The sequence below is a fragment of the Triturus cristatus genome, chromosome 8, assembly GCF_964204655.1.
Source record: "Triturus cristatus chromosome 8, aTriCri1.1, whole genome shotgun sequence".
In the NCBI taxonomy this organism is placed as follows: Eukaryota; Metazoa; Chordata; class Amphibia; order Caudata; family Salamandridae; genus Triturus; species Triturus cristatus.
Genome location: NC_140591.1, coordinates 355139382 through 355160980, shown reverse-complemented (window position 1 = coordinate 355160980; position 21599 = coordinate 355139382). Strand labels below are relative to the sequence as shown.

At 44.1% G+C, this 21599-nt stretch overlaps 1 protein-coding gene across 6 annotated transcripts in view; it reads left to right on the top strand.

The window, feature by feature from the left end:
* Positions 1-21599, top strand: part of LOC146802120 (uncharacterized) — a 465690-nt gene that overhangs the window by 119189 nt on the left and 324902 nt on the right. For all 6 annotated transcript variants that reach the window (XR_014967698.1, XR_014967699.1, XM_085621680.1 and 3 more), the window contains exon 4: positions 12691-12815. Coding sequence is in view for 4 of the 6 variants with exons in the window: in XM_085621680.1 (XP_085477806.1) it covers positions 12691-12815 (125 nt within the window). In the remaining 2 variants the exon portion in view is untranslated. The remainder of the gene's footprint in view (positions 1-12690; positions 12816-21599) is intronic.

The window sequence follows — 21599 nt, the reverse complement described above, 5'->3', positions numbered from 1 at the left end:
TGCGGGGTACGCGAGCCACCAAGCCCTGCCCGCCGCTGTTGTTCACTTTGTCACTGGATCGCCCCACAGCGCAAATCCGGGGTTCGGCTAGGAGAAGGCCGCAAATCTCGATCGGTGCTCAAGCCGGTGTCCGAGGTCCGATTTGGAAGCGGAAAACGGGTGCCACCTCAGCTCAGGCTCACCAACACAGTCCCCTCATCTGGGACAGGATAAGTTCAGGATAATCGTAGGAGGTCGCGGAGGTCCTCGGGAGCCTCGCACCTACGCGGCCATCTTGGTTGCGCGCTAGGCTCCTCCTCCAAAAAATTCGGGATTACTAAAGTTACAGGTATGTAATTAATTTCAACTACATCTAGCTCAGACCAGTTCTCCTTTCTTGCTACAAACCCCTTCATGATGAAAGACAAAAACACATCTGAACAGGGGTTGTATGCAGATGAAAAACACTCTGCCCAGGACACCTCAAAAATCTCAGAAATGTCCTTGTCTGGAAGCAGTTCAAAACATCCTGCTTACCTTACACATGATGGACCCTTTTCACAAAATGACTCAAAGCTCATCCACCTATGTCTCATTACAGCCAAGGTACTTACGAGAGCAACTTTATCCCTTATATGGATGAAAGTTTCTTAGGCCACCCTCTTAGTTGCTGAATTTAAAGGATTTTGTGTGACTCCCTAGGTACTGGTCAGCACTGAAATGAGAAGAGAATTATGCTGGGTCTTTTCGTTTGGGGTGTCCATTCAAAGTCATTATCCTAGGTCTTCCAGAAGGAAGAGGATGCTGGCTTCTTGACAGGTATCCAGAATCTAAAACGAAGAGCTGTATTCAATGGAGAGCCTGAGAAGGCGTAACAAAATTCAGAGGAAAATAAGTAATAGGCTTTATAAAGTAAAATAATATCTCTAGGACTCCTAAGCACACAAATACCTATGAAGGTATGCTCTCATTGAAACAAAAAAACGTGAAAATGTGCCCTAGAGAGACCTTAAGTAATAAAAGCGCATCAACCTTTCTGAAGTAAAGAGCCATAATTGCAATATCTATGCCATTATACCCGAGATATTGAAAAACATAGGTGCTGAAAGATACTTGTCTCTCATTCCACCACATGTAATAATTTGGTGAAAACTTTTCCTTGTGGAAGTCCTATATCTTTTTAAAAGTTCTATGACGTTTAACACGAAAAATGTTGGCAACCATGTAATGCAGCCACTGAGAAATGTACCTGTCTGGGAAAAAACATGTTGGAAGACAATTTGTTCCATGAGCTCTTGTCCCTCTGAAAAAGCTCACTAAGATAAAGCACACCTGGCAATGCTTGGCTAATGTATACAGATATATCATTATATCTTTCTGCTTTAAAGAAACACTTTATTTTATCTGACACAAATCCTTCTCTGTAGCCAGTTACAGCTTTTCCAAAAAAGAAACAGCATTTGAATTGTGAAGGCCAGAAAGCGTTTCACATTCATTAATATCTTTGTACCCGATCAAGGTATGAGCATGTAAGAGATGACATTAGAGGAAATTGGTGGGTGGTAGAACATTTCTGTACTTTTGATCCTGTATTATGAGTAGGGACTTACCATGAGCCGGCTTGTGACATCTCAGACTTTTATGTTGATTGTGTTCACTGACTTAACTCTGAGGTAAGGTCACTTGTGTTGTAGCAGTAAGCTAGCAGGGCATCATTACTGAGGTGGAGGGTGAGGCGGGGGGGTTGGGGAGCTTGTTGCCTTTATTCACCTTCATTGCTTGTAGAATTTGATTATATTGTAGTATTTGATACCATTGAGTGCTATGAGGTATTCCTTATTTCTTTCTTCTCTTCTCTTTGGAACGTGGTACTTTTAGCCTCGGCACAATGTGCTCATGAAAGCCATTTAGGTGGTGATGGGTTATACGAGCCTTCAAGGACTTGGTTCCGGCTCTCCTTGCCAGTACCAAGCCAAGATCAAGAAACTTCCTTTCCACTCTACTTTTAGAGTGCTATGGGGTGTTCCTTATTTTTCTCTTCTCTTCTCTGTGGAACGTGGTACTTTTAGCCTCTGCACATTGTGCTCATGATGAGAGCCATTTAGGTGGTGATGGGTTATACGAGCCTTCAAGAACTTGGTTCTGGCTCTCCTTGCCAGAACCAAGCCAAGATCAAGAAACTTCCTTTCCACTATACTTTTAGGGTTGTGCAATAGACCCATTACACACCTTTGTACACTATCCAGGTCTAAATATGTGAAATAGGAACCAGGATTTTAAACTCCTTTCTGAAACGTTCTATTTGTGGGGGCATCTTCACATCATATGGATGAACCCAGATTGAGTTTCACTGCATTTGTGGGTAGGCTGGCGATGCTTAAAGGTATAACTTAATGACCTTTTGTGATTTCATTGAGTCCTGTGTAAGAAATTGAAGTAAATCTTTTTAAATTGGGCTTTGCAAGATACTTTGTAAGGCTAAGCAAGGATGCAACTCCATTCCTTTTAATTCAGTTCCCTTCCAAGGTCTTTTTCCTATTTATCTCTGAGAGTGGCCAGTGAGATTCCTGCATGTTCAAAACCAGTCTTGTAGAGCATGCTAATTGGCCCCTGTCACTCCCCATAGCGTGTGTAGGGCGTGTAATGCATTTGTTTGATCTTTGTCGATAGTGATACTCCAGAACTTGCGTATGAAATTGGTTAGCCTCCACATGCCTCTGTGGACATCATTTTCTTCCAACAGTTCATTGAATAAGGCTGAATTCCCCTTTTGAATAGACCGTCAAGCGTTGATAACCCTGCAGTTTCTCAGAGTGATCATTCTTTCATTGTGTAGCAACTGCCCTGTTTAGGTATTCTAAATAGGGGAATTGCTGGAGTGTGGGGTGGCATACTGTGTGTCAAACGCAGGTCTTTCTTAAAGCTGGTCTTGACTATTCGCAATTCCCATGCAGCTTGGCAATGGGGTAGAAACAATCTGTTTAGTAACCCCTCATTAATTTTTTGCCTTTGTCAAGCGGCTTCCAGCAAGCTGCCATTGTATTTGGGTGGCAAGATAATATAGCTCAAATTTTGGCACTCAAAACTCAGTTTCTCAGTTGAGACTTTCAGTGTAGCCACAGGCAAGATCTGCATCTTACGCTTTTTCAGCTTATGTCTCCCTGTAGTGAATCCAATTCTCTATGAAACCAATTGGATTGTTACAATGGGAGAGTCACAAACCAATATAGCAGTCAGGGTAATAGCTAAATTTGAGCTAACTCACCTTTCCCAGTCACTGACACCATTAGTGTTTACCAGAACACTACCTCAGACTTCTAGAATTCTCATAGTATTTCCGAGGTTACCTCATGCAAATCTGAATCTTATTCTTGAATTTGATGTGCAGGTAGTGGAAAGACAATTGTTTCCATCTAATTATTCCCACCCCTACAAGATCTATCTCCCATGGAGTCAAAGCTGAGATCTGAGAAGATAGAAACAAACAAGAGGAGGGTACAACGCTCCTGACTCTTGCCAGTAAGCCTGTGGTCACTCGAGGATCTGCAAATTACCTACCAGACCTCCGTTTCTCTTTTATCCCGCGCCCTCAACTGACGAATCGCCTACTTTGCTCAAGACGCCTCTGCTCACAGCTTCAAACCACGGTCAATTTTTTAATTCGTTGACCTGACCTACTTCTACCCTATCCAATTTTGCCCTTTTTGCTTCACTCGGTATCTCTCTACCACCCCACTTCGAGTGACCTCGTGCCTTGACCTAGTTGGATTTTTTTCCTGTCCTATACACCACACTCCCACAAATATGTAACCTGGTCCTGAAGATTACCTGAATTCTGTACAGGTCGAAACGCTGTCGACTTTTGGTGCAACTTTTGTGGTTCAATTAAAATGACTGTATTCCTAACTATGTACTAACATATGGGAACAAGAAAGTCTTTGTGTTTGTTTTTTTCCTGTGCCCTCTTATCGCTGTATATAGTATTTCACTTGTCACTTGCACCGTTCACTTTGTTCTTCATGAGCGCTATTGTGCACAAGTCTGTACAGGTTGCATGTACATTTAATGTAACTGGGTGCCGCAATTTTCTCCTTTCTTATTTATTTTATTTCTGCTTTATACAGACTGGTCCTTGCATTTAACTGCTGTAACTAGTATTGTCCTTCCGTTTTTGCAACTTTTATATGCATGCTTTTTTTAAAGTAAAACTGTCTGCTACTAATACCTGTTGAGACATTGTTGCTTGCTATACATGAGATTTAAGAAGAGGCACGATTTAGCAAAGTTGGCCTTAAGACATTTGCAAAATCCATCAAAGACTTTGCAACCAGGGTCCGAACTGGTCTGACATATTTGATAAATAACCACCCATTGTCTGTATAAAATGATGCAGCATGTATCTTGCCCCTCTGCTGCATTCCCCATGCTTGCACCTCCAACCATAGTTGACCGCAAACTCCTCTATGACCATCACGAAAAAAGAGGGTGTCAGTGGGCGTCCCTCTCTAGTGCCCTTTCCCACCTCATCGGAATCTGATATCACTTTACCTGTTATTACCCTCATTGTGGACTTTGCTTAAATGAGAGTGATCCATTGTCTCATGTTCCTTCCAACAGCAATTTTTTCTAGTACTCTTGACATATATTTCAAGTTTAAGTAATCAAACTTCTTCACAAGATTAAGAGCTAAAAATACCTAGTATGCCCAGCGAGTGGGAGCCCCCTCGGCATCTAAAATAGCCTTTCTAAATTCAGGGAGATGCTGTGGCTGGAATGATTCCATTCTCAACCTCCTATATTAGCTTGGGCAACGCTGGGAGCTGCCTCTTCACCAGCATTTTGCTCAGAAATTTGTAATCGGTCTACAATTGATAAATATCTATAAGCAGAGCCACTGGAATTAGCAATGCTGGTGTTTTTTTGGTTCTTGGTCTGGCTTTGGCAGTGACACCAACAAGGTATTGCTAGTAGTAGGCAGCTGGCCTTGAAAGCCTGTGCCATTCGCCTCAGTGCCAGTTGGGCTGCATATTTGTTGTAAAATTCATTTGCGAGTTTTACAACAAGTTCCAACAGAGTCCTTTTAATTCTCTGGATTGTAATCCGGTCTTTGAACTCCTCTGATCAATCTCAGAGCAGCTGGGGTAATAACCAGTCCCTCCAAGAATGCCTCTCTTGCTTCTGAGTATTGATCTCCCCAGCCTCTGTAAAGTTGACTGTATTATTCATACATTGGTCCATTCGTTTTCCGTTTGAGCATGTAGGATGCAGTCTGGGTTCACTTTCATTGTCCTTATTAGTGTGCCCCTGCTTTCTGGTTTGATCAGCCAGGCTTATAGTCAGCCAGCTTTGTCCTCCTTGTTATGAGTTCTTGCTCTGCAGGCAGTGTAATCCATCCATACACCACAGCTTCTCAGTAAGAGTGGTATGTTCTTTGGCCTGCCAAAGAGATTATGAATCTCTTGCTTAAGGCTGTGCTGTATGTCCCTACACTAGCAGAATGTTTTCCAGGGCTTTCAATTCTAATTCTAAGGTTTTACAAACCTCTGTTTTAGCATGTAGGCAGTGTCCTCTAAAAAAAAAAAAAAAAAAAAAACACTGTTAAACCTTCCCAATTAATGAGGTGGAAGGAAGCCGACCCTTCATTATCCTGAAAACAGTTATCTATAGTCTTACTCAGCTTCATGCTAAAGGCTGGATCATCTAGCGTAACGTTTTGTAACTGCCATGAGGGTATTGGTGCAAGGCCTTGGTCACAGTCACTGCTGATTTCTATAGGGTTATGGTCTGAGATTATTTTTCCCAGCTATTCTGCCTGGCTCACTGAAGTCTGAAGCTAACCAGAACAAATTTTGTGGTCTCAATGTGTATGCAAGTCGTGCAGCGGAGTCCCCTGAACTCCTGTATTCCTATGTCTTCATGTGTCTACTAGGGCCAAGAGTCCCATTTAGTGACTTTGCATTGTCTAGTTAGGAATATTGGGGAAAAGGGTGGTGCAAATAGTCTAAAACTGTGTCAGTCACACTATTGAAAACCTCCAAGAAACAGAAGGCTCGTAACTTGGTGTTGCTGGCATACATACTGCCCAGTAACAGTGGCGTATCATCTAATTTGCTCTGCACTAGTGCGTATCTACCCTCTCACTTTAAATTTTCAGAGTCCGGTTTAACCGGTACCCAAGCCTTCACCCATACAAGGACTACCTAAGCAAAATAGGAATGACTTGTGTAATGTGTCTGACCCCTCCTCTTACGATGCAGTTTTGCTTCTTCAGTATCTGTCAATGGCTCCTTGAATGAAGGCTAAATTATCCTATTGCGTTTGAGGAAAAAGTGTATTATCTATTGTTCATTATCTGTGCACATGACCCGACATCCATTTAAGTAGCTTGCCGACGCATAGTTCTTAATCGCTGCTGGCCTCTATTGTTACCATCCCCATACATCTTGTGCAGACATTGTTGATTGTCCTTTCCCCGCGTGCAGCTGCAAGAGTTACAGTATCTTTAATTCATGGGCCTCCTGATTTTATTCACCCTTCCCAAATCTCCCAGTCCCCAGACACAGAAATAACAATCATCCGTTCCAGCATACAACTGTACAGTACACTTAATGCGCTCTTCATTGCTATCCACACCGGCACAATGTTAAAGGAGCTGGTTAGTGTTTCCCACCATTTGGCATTAACATTCGCTCCATCTTTCGCCCCTGCTCTTATTCTAAAAGAATCAATATATCATTCTAGACCTGAAAAGAATTGCTGTGTTTGTCAACTAGTATATGTTTACTATACCCAGGTGAGGACTCTTTCACCTAGTCAATCATGGAGGCCAACCCCATGTCTCAGTGGTGAATGGCAGCACCCCAGTCCTTGTGAGTGTAAGCTACAAGCACAATACCTGAAGAACTGAATCTGGAGGCTATGGATAGAGGAATGGGGTGCGTCAATACTTCTATGCTTCACAGATTTTCCGAGATCTTCACAAGTCCTCCGCAGTTTGTGGGGTGATGATGGGCAGATCTGCCATTTTACTGCCAGGCATGTTGTGGATTAATAATCTGGTCCTCAGAATCTGTTTTTGCAGGAGGTGAAGGGCTTACTGAGCCCTGTATTGCTGCAGCTCTTGTCTCTTCATTTGTCTGCAAAAGGGGGTCGTAGCTAGAGATTTGGAATGTGACTCCACCTAAAAACAAATGCTTTCGCTACACAATGCTATGATAATTTCGTGTTATTTATCCAGCTGTCTGAGTTTGAACTTTCAGGAGTGCACAGTTTGCATTGGAATGCTATTAAACTGTCTGTATAACTAGATAAGTTGTTGTTTTTCGTCTGACAGCAGCACATGTGGGAGGAGGGCAGTCATTAACCTACGTGAATTGTTAGGTGTGGCTTGACAGTGCAACTGTCACCTGATGTTTTAACAATACCAATATTATTCTGCAGTGCTTCCACACAAATATATATCCATTCCCATGCTATGTACTTGTAATGATTCGTAATAGCATACATCATTCCTTTAAAGCCAGACCTATTGGCATTGCCAATGCTTTTTTTGAGTTATGCCAGAAACAAGTGGGTGGTCCCTTGGTTTGTGCTTCACACCAAGAAAAGATGAACGCCGATGCTGCACCAGACGCGTGTAATCTGGGAAGATCATAACTCTGCCCCCATCAGTATCATAGTGGGCTGCTTTTCTGGCAACTTGTAGGATCACATCACTATCCCGAAGGTTCAGATGTTTTGCCACCTCTATGGACAGTCACTTTTCTACATATCGCACTACGTGTTGGGGTTCTGTGCCATCTGGCTGTTTTATGATTCAGATGTTACTGATCTTGGCACTTCCTTCCGTGCCCCTAGCTCTTCCCTCCATAAAACGGACTGTTTTTGGTTGGAATCCTGCAGAGAGGTTTTTTTTTTTGGTGGCTCTCACTGGTCCTCCCTTATAAACCCAAGATCCACTGCAACTGTATCCACCTTTACTTCTAGCACGTTCCTAATCTCTGTTATTGCTACTAATATTCTGTCCAATTTATCGGGTTCTCGGGGCGCTGAATCAGGTTGGGGTCCAATTTCTTTACGTCTTTGGTTTTCAGGCCCCTTTCCCCAGTTCCTATTTCTAGCATGTGTCAGGGTCTGTTGTGCTTACACCTGCCCGTATTCTGCACCCACGGCATGGGGGGCTTTATTTACATAGCTGATACCTTAAGGTTCTCATTCATTGTGGTCGCCCCTACATTAATTTCCTTAAAAATGTGTATATCCGCCACCTGCCCGTTTATCAGGGGTTCCCTCCTTAAGCCTGGGAGCCTTCCTGACAGGGCATGAGTAGCTCTTCCCATATCCACTCGAGGGGGAGAATTCCATTGGGGTTTGCCCTCCTTCTTTTGCGCAGGAGTGGTGCGTCATGCAGGTGATATATTCCCGTCCCCCTTTTTGATTCTTCTTTTTCTGCAGGACTAGGCCCTACAGTGCAAAATTACGCTTGCATTTTTTTCACTTTCCCTTATTTTCAGAACCAACCCCCATGAAGATTATGAATCAAGGGAGCAAACACCTATGTATTCATAGCGTCATCGGGCATTTCTGGATAGGTTAGCTTCCTTTGCTCCAGCAAAGTGTATTGTCTCAAAATAGAACATATAATCCAATAGAGGTTTGACAGCCAACAAAGTATTCCATGAGCGCAACTCTTTTTTTGTAGGCTCTAGCAGTAAAATTCATGATACGTTTAGTTTTCCTTACAGTTTTTTTGATTTTTCTGGAGTGCAAGATACTTTGGAAGACTGCACATTCCGCGACATACAGAGTATGATGTAATGGGCTTTACTCAGAAGCATACTACTGTATGATGAACTATAACGAAAAGGGTCATTGTAATGGCAATGCACTGTTTTCATAGACATACCTGTATGCATTAAAGTTAGTTGGTCCATAACATTTCTTTTCAAAGTGTTAGCTGTATTGCTTAGGTTTTTTTTTTTTTTTAAAGCATCGTGAATAAAGGCATTTTGGTTATTTACACAAACGACTAGTTTCTGAATTAAGAACATTGTCTTTTTTTTATAAAACTGTAAAGCTTTCTAGGTTTACTTATTATGTTTTACCGCTTTTATCAAGTGCACGCGTATTGAATAAGTAAATTAAATGAAAATGTGTCCACCTGTTATTTATTTTTATTTAAAACGTTTTTTATAGCGCTGACTAGACCCGATGAGGGTATCTGAGCGCTTTACAAAAGCTACATCAAAAGAAAAGTTGAGAGCTAGTCACATATAAATGAGTATCTAACATGAGATCGTATATGTTGTAAGTTCTCGTTGAAGGTCAGGATTGTGTTAGTCATTCTCGTTTAGAGTTCATCACGCATCCTGGTAGATGAGCAGCTTCTGGTTGGTATCAACTTGCAGCAGGGCTGGTATCAGGAGAGAGTTTCATTCATTAGAAGTAGTTTGACCTCTTTTTTTGAAGGAGGTAGTGGAGGGGTTCATTCTCATTGCTTGGGGCAGGGCATTCCATATTCTAGGCGTTAGGCCAGAGAAGGTGCGTGTGTAGGTTTTCTTTTTCCTACATTTTTGCGGTTTCAATAGCAGGGTGTTGGTGCTTCTCAGAGTTCTGCTATTGCCTGATAATTCGGGTTTATTGGCTAGATACTTTGGTGTGTTGAGGTGCAGGGCTTTGTGTGTCATGCATGCAATTTTTAGCTGTGCTCTTGCCTCATTAGGGAGCCAATTTAGTTCCTTTCGATCAGAGGTGATGTGATTGTTCTTTCTGGAGCCAGTGACGAGTCTTGCAGCCATGTTGAGTGAGGGTCTTAAAGGAGCCAGACTGGATCTCGGCAAGCCACATAGGGTTGTGTTCCCATAGTCTATTCTGGGTAGAACTAGAGATTGAACGGCTGTTTTTAGGTCGTCGTTGAGGAAGGCTTTTAGATTTCTGAGAATGCTCATGAAAGTTGGCTCCTATGGGCTGTGCTGATGTGTTCCCTCATGTTGAGATTCTTGTTGAGTATTCTTCCCAGTGATATTTTGGAATCGATAATGTGAGGTTTGCATTTGAGGGCTGTTAGGTGTTTCATCCAGTTTACTATGTCACCATGTCCTTGTGGTGGGGAGATTAGGAGAAAATCAGGTTTGAGCACATTGAGATTGATGTGTTTTTTTGTCAGCCAGATGTGGGGTTTTTGTAAAGTTGTGTTGAGTAGGCGGATGTTATCCAGCGATGATATTTTTAGGTATAGTTGGGTAGCATCCGCTTACATGTGGTAATGGATATTGGAGAGTTTCAGAATTTCCGTTAAGGGTTCCATGAATAGATAGAAGAGGGTAGTAGAGAAGGCCGATCCTTGAGGGACTCCTAGGGTGACCGGCGTGGTCAAGGATAGCGACCACGCCGTTATGAAAGTTATGCTGGTGAAAGAACAAAATCTTTCTCAAGTCAAGTTTTTTGGTACGTTTAAACGTTAGCAATTGTAGTAATGTGAACTTTGTGCTGATACAATTTACATACAGTTGCATACATTCTGAGTAGTTTGTGTTAACTTTTTAATATCAAATATACAAATGTTAATATTTTCAGAAACATGCGTCATTATACTGGAATTCCACGATCCTTTTATTTGAATCTGCCCTCGTGAAATATGAAGAAGAGTAGTGGAAGTGGAAGCAAATTAGGTCCGGGAATATTTCCTATATAAAATATAAATTAATGTAGTGTGCCTAAAGGTCAAAGCTGTAAAACCCTATAATACCTTTATCACTTAGGGTTTTTTGGTCTTCCTCCTTTCAGTTAATGGCTTTCTGTTGTTCAAAAGTCTATCTCAACTCATATCCTTCTTCATGGCCTGCTGTTTGTTAGGTTGCCCTTCTCTGTGATGACGCTAAACAAGCAACAGATGTCTGTTACCTGCATGAAGGATTGCTTGGGAATGAATGAATGTGTGGGACATGCTATGGGCACTCATGGGTAAAATGGGAGTTGAAGAAGCCTTAATTTCTCTCAGTAGGCTCCACGCTTCCACTTCTGTTATATATAAGATACGGTCTACATGGGGAAAAAGCTAGACCTATTTCCTCCACAGAAAGGGTCCAGCAGGGATGTATTTTAGCTCATTTCCTCTTCTTAATTTACACCAATGGGCTAGATGCTTTTTTGTCTGACAAGAAGATTGACTGCCCTTGTATTGGGGCACCTGGTCACGTTACTTTCTTATGCGGATGATACCGCATTAATGGCCCTGACAGCAAATGGCCTCCAAAAATTACTTAATGCATTTGTGGATTGTATGCTGGCACTTGATGTAAAAGTTAATTTTATTAAGTTATGTGTGATGGTGTGTGGGCCTGAAACAACGAAAACCAGAAAATACGTTGTCGGGGCTAAGAGAATTGAAAAAATTAACAATTTTAATTATCTAGGGAACCTTTTTAATAATAGGCTGAATTGCGATCCGCTTGTCGCCGCAAGGATGCAACATACGGCCAGGGTTGTTGATGGGCTTTTTCGTTTTGCCTGTAAACTGGGCCACAAACCAGTGACCGAGCTAGTTACACTCTACAAGGCCAAATGTGTGCCTGTGGCAACATACGGAGCTGGAGTATGGGGTTGTCATAACAGCCGTCAGCTACAAGTAATGGAAAATAAATGTACTAAAAGGCTATTAATGACTTCAAATAGTGCCCCTACAATCTTTTGTCATCCTGAGTTGGGGCTTGACTTTGTAGAGGATTGTATAGGAATTGCCCCCCTGCTATTGTGGGTTAAAATCTGGTTATCAGAGGAGTTGGAGTTCTCCAGAGAGATTATAAAGGATTGTCTTAATCTTGATGGAGCACTAACCATTCCTTGGCTCCAATTTGTCAGGGATGGCGTTGACAGGCTAGGCTAACGTCAATATTTTGAGTGCCCAGCCAGTATTCCTGTGAATATGAAAAACATCATAAAAGAGGCGCACTCAGTAATGGCAAACATACACCGCCCTCCACCCGAAGTAGCAGGCCCCCCCTGTTTATTCCCCGCCCAGCAGCAATTTTATTTAACTTTCACTATAAACACACAGACACAATTTTATTTAACACAATTTAATTTACTCACTGCATTTTTAGTGGCATTCCAAAACAAACTGTGTGGGCAGACAATCTAGTGCCCTGCCCCTTAACAATCTGGCAGCCCAGAGCACACTGCACTTTATGCTTTTTTGCACTCTGTATAAAGAGCCAAGAGAAAAGAAATGTATTCCGATTTTAAAAGAAATTAGGCCATGTTCTTATATTGAGGGTTTTAATTACTTGCACTCTTTGGCCACACATGATATATGCACTAAGGTCTCCAACTACATTAAAGTTGCAATGGCGATTAGGAAACGGTATTGGTAACTGTAGTTGAATTTGAGCGGTTTGATCTTTCATTATATACTCAAAGCTTCCATGTATTTTTATGGGGAAGGGAGGAGGTACTAAGTGCCTCGCAAGGCAAATGTTTTTCTTTTCTTTTAATATTTGAACTGTATAAATTATCCTCCACGCTGCTTTGTAAATAGGCCAATGGAATCATAATCTGTAATGTTGTTTTTATGCACTTTTATGGTTTTCTTCTTGAAACAGGAAAAAAGTTATTTTGATGATGATGATGATGATGAATGAATGTGTGGATTTTATACAGTTAACCCTTTAGGTTACTAACTTTTATTTAAATGTTTGCTTTTTCTGTTGATAGTGACTTGCTTGACAAGAGTCCCGAAGGCACAGTCTTAAGCACAGATGACTTTTTTCGTCAGCGTGATGGCTATAACTTTGTTGGAAAAAAACTTGGAAATGCTCATGAGTGGAATCAAGAGCGAGGTCTGTAAGCCATTTCACTAAATTTATTATATATCCACTATTGTTGCTTAACACCACTAAGTTAACTTGGAAATGCTGGAGGATAATTACGTTGCATGAACTGACCAGTGCATTAAAGGTGCAAAGTCAGGTCAAACATTTGCTTAAGAATTATTGCTTTTTTTTAACCTGGCAGAAGAGAACATCAATAAGAAGCAGTTTTGCATTAGTCTGGTGATGTTGATATCCAGCTCGAGTTTAGCTAATGTTGCATGCTGAGTCAAAACAACAATCACAATCTGAGTCAGCACAACAAAGTGATTCAACCTTGCATATTTGTAAGATTCAGGGCAGTTGTGCCACACTCTCATTCAGTCATATTTTGCAATAAAAGTAAAAAAATAATGCATGTATTTTGGCACAGTTAAAATTGATCACACAGAAGACACATTGTGTGTTTGAGTATGTTTGTTTGATTTGGTCAGCATGATTCGAAGTGTCCAGCGACTAATCTGCAATTGTTAGCAGCCTTCAAAGTTGATTCAGTAGTTGATTGTTTTATAACTCTTTTACAAACATGTTGTCACTAATGTATGCTGTTTAGTAATCAGACTGCGGTCCGAGGCGTTGTGTATGTTGAATGCACCCAAAGAAACAGAATTGAAAAAAAAGTTGGTATAGTAGTTGTATCCTAGTGATTGCAGATTAATTTTGTTTCAATCACATAAATGGTAGTATCTGCTCCAGTGGCCTGGTTTTATGTGGACCCTGTATGTTATGTAAAACACACCTGCATTCATTCGATAACAAACAGTCCTCAAAGGGATATTCTTTTAAGAGTAGTATAATCCTCAGTTTATCGGGACAACGCTTGGTATGGTCTTTCTTAACTGATAGAACACAAGCTGTCAGTCTGACAACTTACTTCTCGGAAGCCCTCAAACTCAAATGCGGAGTGCCTCAAGATTAATCGCACAGCCCCTCCCTTTTCAACACATTTATGATCCCTCTGGCCAGTGTCATCTGCGCACATGACTTCAACATCCTCTCCTACATCAACGATGCACAACTCCAACTCTCCCTGTTGGAGAAGACCCACGACACAAGAAACGAGTTTGCAGCCTGCATGACCAAAATCGCTAACTGAATGAAAGCCAGCTGTCTCAAGCTTAACACTGAAAAGACCAAAGTGGAGGTCTTAAGCAAAAAAACCTCACCATGGGACTCCAACTGGTTGCTCGCCGAACTCTGCCCTGTACCAAGTATCAATGCCAGGAACCTCACAATAGTCATCAATGGCAAACTGGACATGACTGCACAAGTCAACACTGTCACTGCATCCTGCTTACACACCCTGATGATGCTGAAGAAGATCACTAAATGTCCCCCCAAGCAATACTAGATAAACTGTCCTTTGTGCCCTAGTCACCAGCAAGTTGGACTACAGGAAGACCCACTATGCTGGGATCACCAAGTACATTACTAGAAGACGACAAAAAATCTAGAACTCAGAAGCCAGACTCATCCTCAACCTCCACGCAGAACTCACTCCACACCTCAGAAAGCTCCACTGACTCGCTATATACAAATGTACTTCTTTCAAACTCCTCACACGCACATTCACTACATAACTTTGGCCCTCCCCACGTCGCCCCACATCTCCTTCCACCAACCATCCATGCACCTCCGCTCTGCAGGATTCCTACTCGCACACATCTCCCACATACACATAAACAGATCAGAGCCAGCATTCTCTTAGATCCTTCATAAAGCGTGGAACAGCCTCCCATTCCACATCCGAGCCTCCTCCTCTCTTCTTTCATTTCACATGAAACTGAAGACCTGGCTTTTTATGAATCAACCTACCAAAGGCAGGGCTAGGCACACTCACCTGCTTAGCGCCTGGATACCCTCGTGGGTGAAAGTGAGCATTACAAATACACATAACATAACATAGTATACCTCTAAGCTTGTTTGTAAATGTATATTAATTCCAGAAGGATATAGTGAAAGCAGGCAGTCATAATAAATAACTTTTATAGCTTGTATGCTGAAATAAAGTTTTCATATCTTCATTATCCATACACTAATAAAAAAACACAGCAATTAAACAAATAATAACATATATCCTGGTAAAAAGTTCTGTGCAATCACAGCATTAAAAACATGGCAGTCAGACCATCTGAAAAGAAAAAAGTGCAAAGATATACAATTAATAAATGTATATTAAAATTAGCACATTCTAAACTTTTGCACTTTTCTCCCGATACCCCAGATGTTACCCAGGAACAGCACAAGCAAACATGGGTCTAGCATCAGATCTTAGGATTCGCAAGGCTTCTACATGATTACGAGTTCCTAGCAGCTTGAAAATAGGTTTTAGCCAGTTTACTCTTGGGAGTGCATAAGCTGGACAGACTAACATTACGTGGGCAACTGATTGAGTAGCTCATCAGCAGCCGAAACAGGTCTGAGATGCCGCTGGATTGCAGTGGCAGTTACTTGTGAATAAGTTTAAGGGGACTGTACCAAACCTAAACTGGATGTAAATTTTCCTATCATTTGCTACCTGGTTGATGTCTAGGTTATTTCTCCAGCGAACTATCCAATTTAAACTCAATTTACACAGTTGTTAGCCTTCCCCTATGATGTATTGCTGAGCTACCCAATACCGTGATGTAGTTTTACAAGGTCTTGTGAGGGGAATGATGAAAGATCAGTATTAACCAAATTCTCTGCAGCCCAATATTGGACAGTAGACTCCTCACACTGCTCAACCAGCTTATTTTTTATCAAACTTGCCCAGGCGACTAACTTCCATGAGAGCATTGCCTTAGGGGATCAATTTTGGAGTGGACCTAATTCTCCTCCAAAATAACAATGGGTGAAGCTTAGCTATGTCGGCAATGGATTTCCTGCCCATATCCAGCTTTAAGGGGTGGAGTGGTATGCTCTGGGGCATTGACACCTGACTCCTTAAAAATGTATGTTTGTATCTGGACAAGGGGTCCATTCGGTCAAATCCCTACAGTTCAGCTCCATAGAGAGCGGAACTCACTTCTTATGAATCATAAATCTGAAGGATAGCTGCAATCCGTTTACGAGTTGATGAGCGGTGTTGCTTCCCCAGAGCCCTGCCTATTTGCCCCCTCCACCCCACCCTCCTTACCCCATAGAGGTGCATCTGCTGAATGCTCTGATAGGAACTTGACTAAATTATTCATATAGAGAGGGAAAAGAGTTAGTGGCAATATGGTCCCCTGGCGTACGCACCTACCGATACGGATTGGGTCGGTAAGCTGACCTTGATCCCCCCACAGCACTCTAGCATAGTTGGCATCGTGAAGACGGATGACCAAAGATAAATTCTCAATGGGCATTCCAATATATTTTATCACATGTCACAACTTGTTTCTTGGGACAAGGTCGAAAGCTGTCTTCAGATCTATAAAAGCAACATATATGCTTCCCTGGCCAATGACCACGGTGTTCAAAAATAAAAGACGACGAAACACCTGGTCTATTGTCCCCATCTTCTGTCTGAAACCAGCTTTGTAGGGTGTTAGAATATCATTGTCTCTTATCCAATCCTGGATCTTAGACAGAAGGGTGCGCATAACACTTTTTGTATTAAGTTGATGAAGCTGATAGGCATATAGTTACAAGGTTGATTCCTGTCACCTTTCTTAAATAAAGGAATCACCTTTGCACCCTTCCAGGACCCTGGAATTGGAGCACCCCCCTTCTAAGGCATTAGAGAGTAGCAGGATATAACTTGCCAATTATGACTTTCATATAAAATAAGACCGCCCGGGATGCCGTTGGGCTGAAGCTTTTGCTTGGAAGATTGAATCTATGGAAGCCTGAATTACACTCATGGCGAATAGGACCTTATTGTCAGTCTGGGACAGTGCAAGAGCATCTAGAGGACAGTCAAACTTGTGAGATTCCGAGTATAGGGGCTTGATGTGATTGGGCCACGCAGAGACTGAGACATAAATGGCGGAGGGATGCTCTCATGACCAGGGACCAGAGCTTTTTGGTATCTTTGCGATCACATGCTTCCTTGATGAGTCGCAATCTATTCTCATACCACTCCCTTTTTGCTTTTAATAAGGCAATCTTGTAGGACCTTCTCATGATTCTTACACAAATCAGATTCTCAGATTTGATGACCAAAGAGAGTTGGTTTCTCACGTGTCTACACACTAGATTGAACCAGACTTTCAGTTCCTTATAATTGGGTCTAGTGTTAATCTTGTGCACAGACAGCAGGTAGTATTACATTCAATATCACTACTTGAAGGGTCCACAGGTGAGAAATTTGTGCTGAAAATGTTTATATAAGATAGTAAAGAATATTTATTAAGGTCTTTTAAGACAGTTTGACTCCTCCATGATTCAGGTTTTTATTGTGTCCAGTACAGAAAAAATATGAGTAGAACCCAATATAATCACTACCGGTGCAAGGGGAGTGGGCAAGATTTCAGTTCTGTTCCTGATCACTGAGAGAGAGTCTTAAGTTCCTCAGACTCAGAAGCAAAATGAAAAGGTAGTTATTTGATTTCTAGACTTTGTTTTGACTGATCCAGATTATCTTTCAGTTTGCTTCTATAGATAAAAGTTAATAGTTATGTACTTGTTGTTGAAATATTTAAGTTTGGTTCATACATTTCTCCTTGCACTATGCAGAGCGAGGGATCGAGCTATATTGGGTTAGTGTGTTTACATCATAAGCGTGTCCAGCCATGTAAGATCCCTGCACGTGCAGGTATCTGCTGTTGCAGAGTGCTGTGTCAGAATGGGATACATAATAGTCAAACATGCACTGAAGTAGATGAAAGGTTGCTTTCAGTTGCCAAAATATGTTAATAAACACACTGAAGTATGTATGATTGGTCAGATGGAGGTTCATTAAAAACAAGATATTTTAAAATGTTAACAAATATACCTTGACACTGAGGTCTAAATATTCTAATCTATCTATAAAAAAAGCAGCATCTAAATAATGAGAGCTGTCAATCTGTGTGGATGGAACAAAAAATTGCAATTGATAAGCGAGACTGTGTTCCTTGAATAATAAACTGTTTTGGAAACTTAATTTTGAATTTTGGATTAATTATATGTCATCCTTGTCTGATCTGAAATGTTTGCAATTCTTGGTACACAGTTTGACTTGCTTTGCTTGCCATCAACTAATTTGGTAGCCAGAACAAGTTTAGTGATTTACGACATTGTCATCTGTAAATCCATAGATTCTGATTCAAAGGGACCAGATGGGCTTTCGATAAACACATTTCCCTCTTCCTCCGTCTTTCTGCTTTGTTTATTTTTCCCTGTCTTGCGGAAAAATACAGGCCGGCGGCCCCAGTGACTCGAATTAAGCACTGCTGCTAAATAAACAAATATTGAGTCAGAACACAAGAACACTGTATTGTGCTTTTTTTTTTTAATTCTCAATTTTATTGAATTTTGAGCAAGAAAACACCAGTGGAAAAATTCAAACACAGCACATAACAGTAATGATAGATCGTCGCCGGGGCGTGGCTTGGCGCGCGGCAAGATGGCCGCACTGTAGTGCTGCTCCGCCGGCCGCCGTAACTATCCTACACTATCCTGCTCTCTGGGTGCCCATCGCCTAACGCCCGACTGGAGGACTGACGCTCCGGACACTGTGCTGGCGGAGACTTCTGTCGGGAGGCAGATCCGTGGTCTGAGGCTGCGATCGGAGAGTCGCGCCGGTCGCGGCGGCCATCTTGGTAGCCGGCTGCGGTGTGCGGAGCAGACGAGGCGGCGTAGATCAGCGGCGAGTTGGGGGCCCTGCGCTCCATACCTGAAGCTGGTGCTGTGGGCGGAGACGACGGAGAGTGGCAGCGACGGCGTTTGACCTGGGACTCCCCTACCGCCGCAGCGGCGAAGACGAGTGGTGGCCTGGCGGATGCGGATGCGGAGGTGTGGTGGGCGGTGCGGGCTGCACGCGAGCTGCCGGCTTCGGACGGGTGAGTGGGCCCTGAGGCTGGCGGCGAGCTCCCCCCCCCCCCGTGCCCTGCTCGCGCTGCTGTGCGGGCACACCTGCTGGAGCGACTACGCACGTGGAGTCCACGGAGAAGAAAGGTGACCGTGGGGGCTGCGAGTGGAGGGGGCAGGGCGCACGCGAGCTGCCTGCCGCTCAGCGAGATACCCTACTACGTCCTTCGTAGGACCTGGCGCCCTGCAAGGTTCCTGGCCATACACGCCTCTGGAGGGATTGGAGTGCTGCGACTTGTGGGACAGATCTGGACATTTGTGGAGTGCATGCAGCTAACTTCCCGCGTGGGGCCTGCGGTGTCACCTGGGGGTGTTGGAGGCGCACGGGCCGACTGGAACTGACTGGTGTGCACGGAGAGGAGTTGTCCTCGAGCCGTCCCCCCCCCCCCTCCGGCCCTGGTTGAGTCCTGCTGCTGGCCTGTGTTCTGCTCCCCGCTGCTCTGGGAGTGCGTTGCCGGCCCCTCCTGCCCCCGCTGCTGCACTCGGTCCGGTCTTGACCATGGGCAAATCGGACAAAACACAACCGAGGCTCACGTTCGAGCCCCGCAAAGGGGGGAAACCCTCGCGGCCCGTGACGCCGGACACGGAGCTGGAGTCTGCCGCGCTGGGCCCCACGACTCTGGAAACGACACTGGCGGCGATTCAGGCCAGCCTGCAGTCCATCGATGGCAAAATAGAGGCTCTTAGTGGACGCATGGACTCCATTTCCGCCAGGCTGGACAAGCAGGGGGTGCGCCTGGGCGAGGCGGAACAACGTATATCGGACAATGAAGATGGTCTCCAACAGGTTTCCGATAAGACTGCGGAAATGGCACGGCTGCTGGCGGTGATACAGGCCAAGAATGAGGATATTGAGGCGCGCTCTCGGCGCAATAACGTACGAATCTTAGGCCTGCCGGAATCCACCAATGTGGGCCGTCTGGAGGACTACATCGAAACGATGATACGAGATATCTGTGAGCCTGCGAATCTCTCCACCATGTTTGCTGTTGAACGCGCCCACAGGTCTTTAAATGCGCGTCCGCCTCCGGGGGCTCCACCGCGCCCCATTATAGCTAGACTGCTGAACTTCAGAGATCGGGACGCACTGCTCCGTATCTCTCGTCAGAAAACCACGATCACCTATCAGGGGAATGTCCTCTCCTTTTTCCCAGACTTTACTGCCACGGTTCAAGCTGCCCGCAAAGAATTTCTCGGCGTTAAGAAGCTGCTCATGAAGGAACAGGTCCCCTATGCCATGTTATATCCAGCGCGTCTTCGGATTGGCAAGGATGACGCCGCTAAGATATTCACTAACCCGAAAGCAGCCATGGACCACGCCAAGTCGCTGAGAAGGGGGCGGCAGCCCTCCGCTTCCACCTCCGAGATTGAGGACTGACTGTGGCCCTTTTACTTAGATGGACCGTTGCTGAGTTTGCCCTGGGCCTGATCTACCAGACTGCTGGGGGGCCGACTTGCGTGGGATGCTTACTGGGTTACACATGTTGATACCTGCGATGTACTCGTATTGCACTTGTTCTGACTCATGTGCACCATTTTGGTGCTTACTCTGGGGCGTTGCAGCGGGTGCAAGTGTTCACATCTAGTAACGGGCATGTCTCGATGCCGTGTGCATGCTGTCTCCGCCAGTTGGCTGCTGTGATGCGGGGGGCGGCTGGGGCTCCCTGGCTGTTTCCCTCATGATGACGTTTCGCCGCTGTACTAGGGGAGCTCGAGTTGCACAATGGGTGTTTGCGAGGCGTTTTGGATGGTGGGCTACCCACGGAGAGCATTAGCCACAGTATGGCGGCCCCTCCCCAAAAGACTGGGAGGTATTCGCAGCCAACACGTTCCCCCGATGGGTGCTCCCCACCTTTCTTTGGTATTGCTACCTCAGGGGTTTGTTTTTGGTTTTGTTTTTGTTTTTCTGTGTGCGAAATTGGGGTCTGTCTTTGGCAAGGTTGGGTTGCTGAAGTGGGTGGGGGGTGGGTGTTCAATACAGTTCCGGATGCGATTGGGGACGTCAATTGATGTGCCTGCTGAGAAGATGAAGCGAGATGCGTGTTGTGATGCGGAGCGCAGTGTGGCGGTAGGCTCTGGAGCTGTGCTGGTGCATACAGACAATGGGTGACGACTGCCGATGCCTGACTTGGAATGTCCGTGGGCTTAACACCCCCAAAAAAATACGTCAAGTGTTACACTACTTAGACAGGCATAACATTCAGATTGCACTACTGCAGGAGACGCATCTCACTAAACATACAGAGGCTGCGGTGGCTCACAGATGGGCGGGGTTTCGGCTCGCTTCCTCATACTCGGCTTATGCGCGGGGAGTGGTTATACTGGTCAAAAAGGGTATCCCATTCCTACCAACACACACCGCTACTGATTCAGAGGGACGCTGGGCGGCAGTGCAGGGCAGGCTGGGCATGACTTATGTTACGATCCTGAATATATACGGTCCAGTAGTGGATGACCCACTCCCCTTTACACAGATGCTTGCTAGGGTGCGCTCCTGGCCGGAGGCTGCGGTGCTCTGGGGAGGTGACCTCAACACACATCTCAACCCCCAAGTTGACAAGTCTAACCCGGCGGGAGCTCGCACGCTTTTTTTTTTTTTTGAAAAACGTTTTTATTGGCATTTATATGGAAAGACATACACAGGCACAGGTGGTAACGCCATCAGCACAGAGATTTACATAGCAAGCGCGCTCAGTCGTAGCCTTCTGGACCTCACAGTCTTGTGGGCACCCAGGCCACCCAGCCCTATCCTGAGTAGGGCCACTGGTGTGTGTTCCC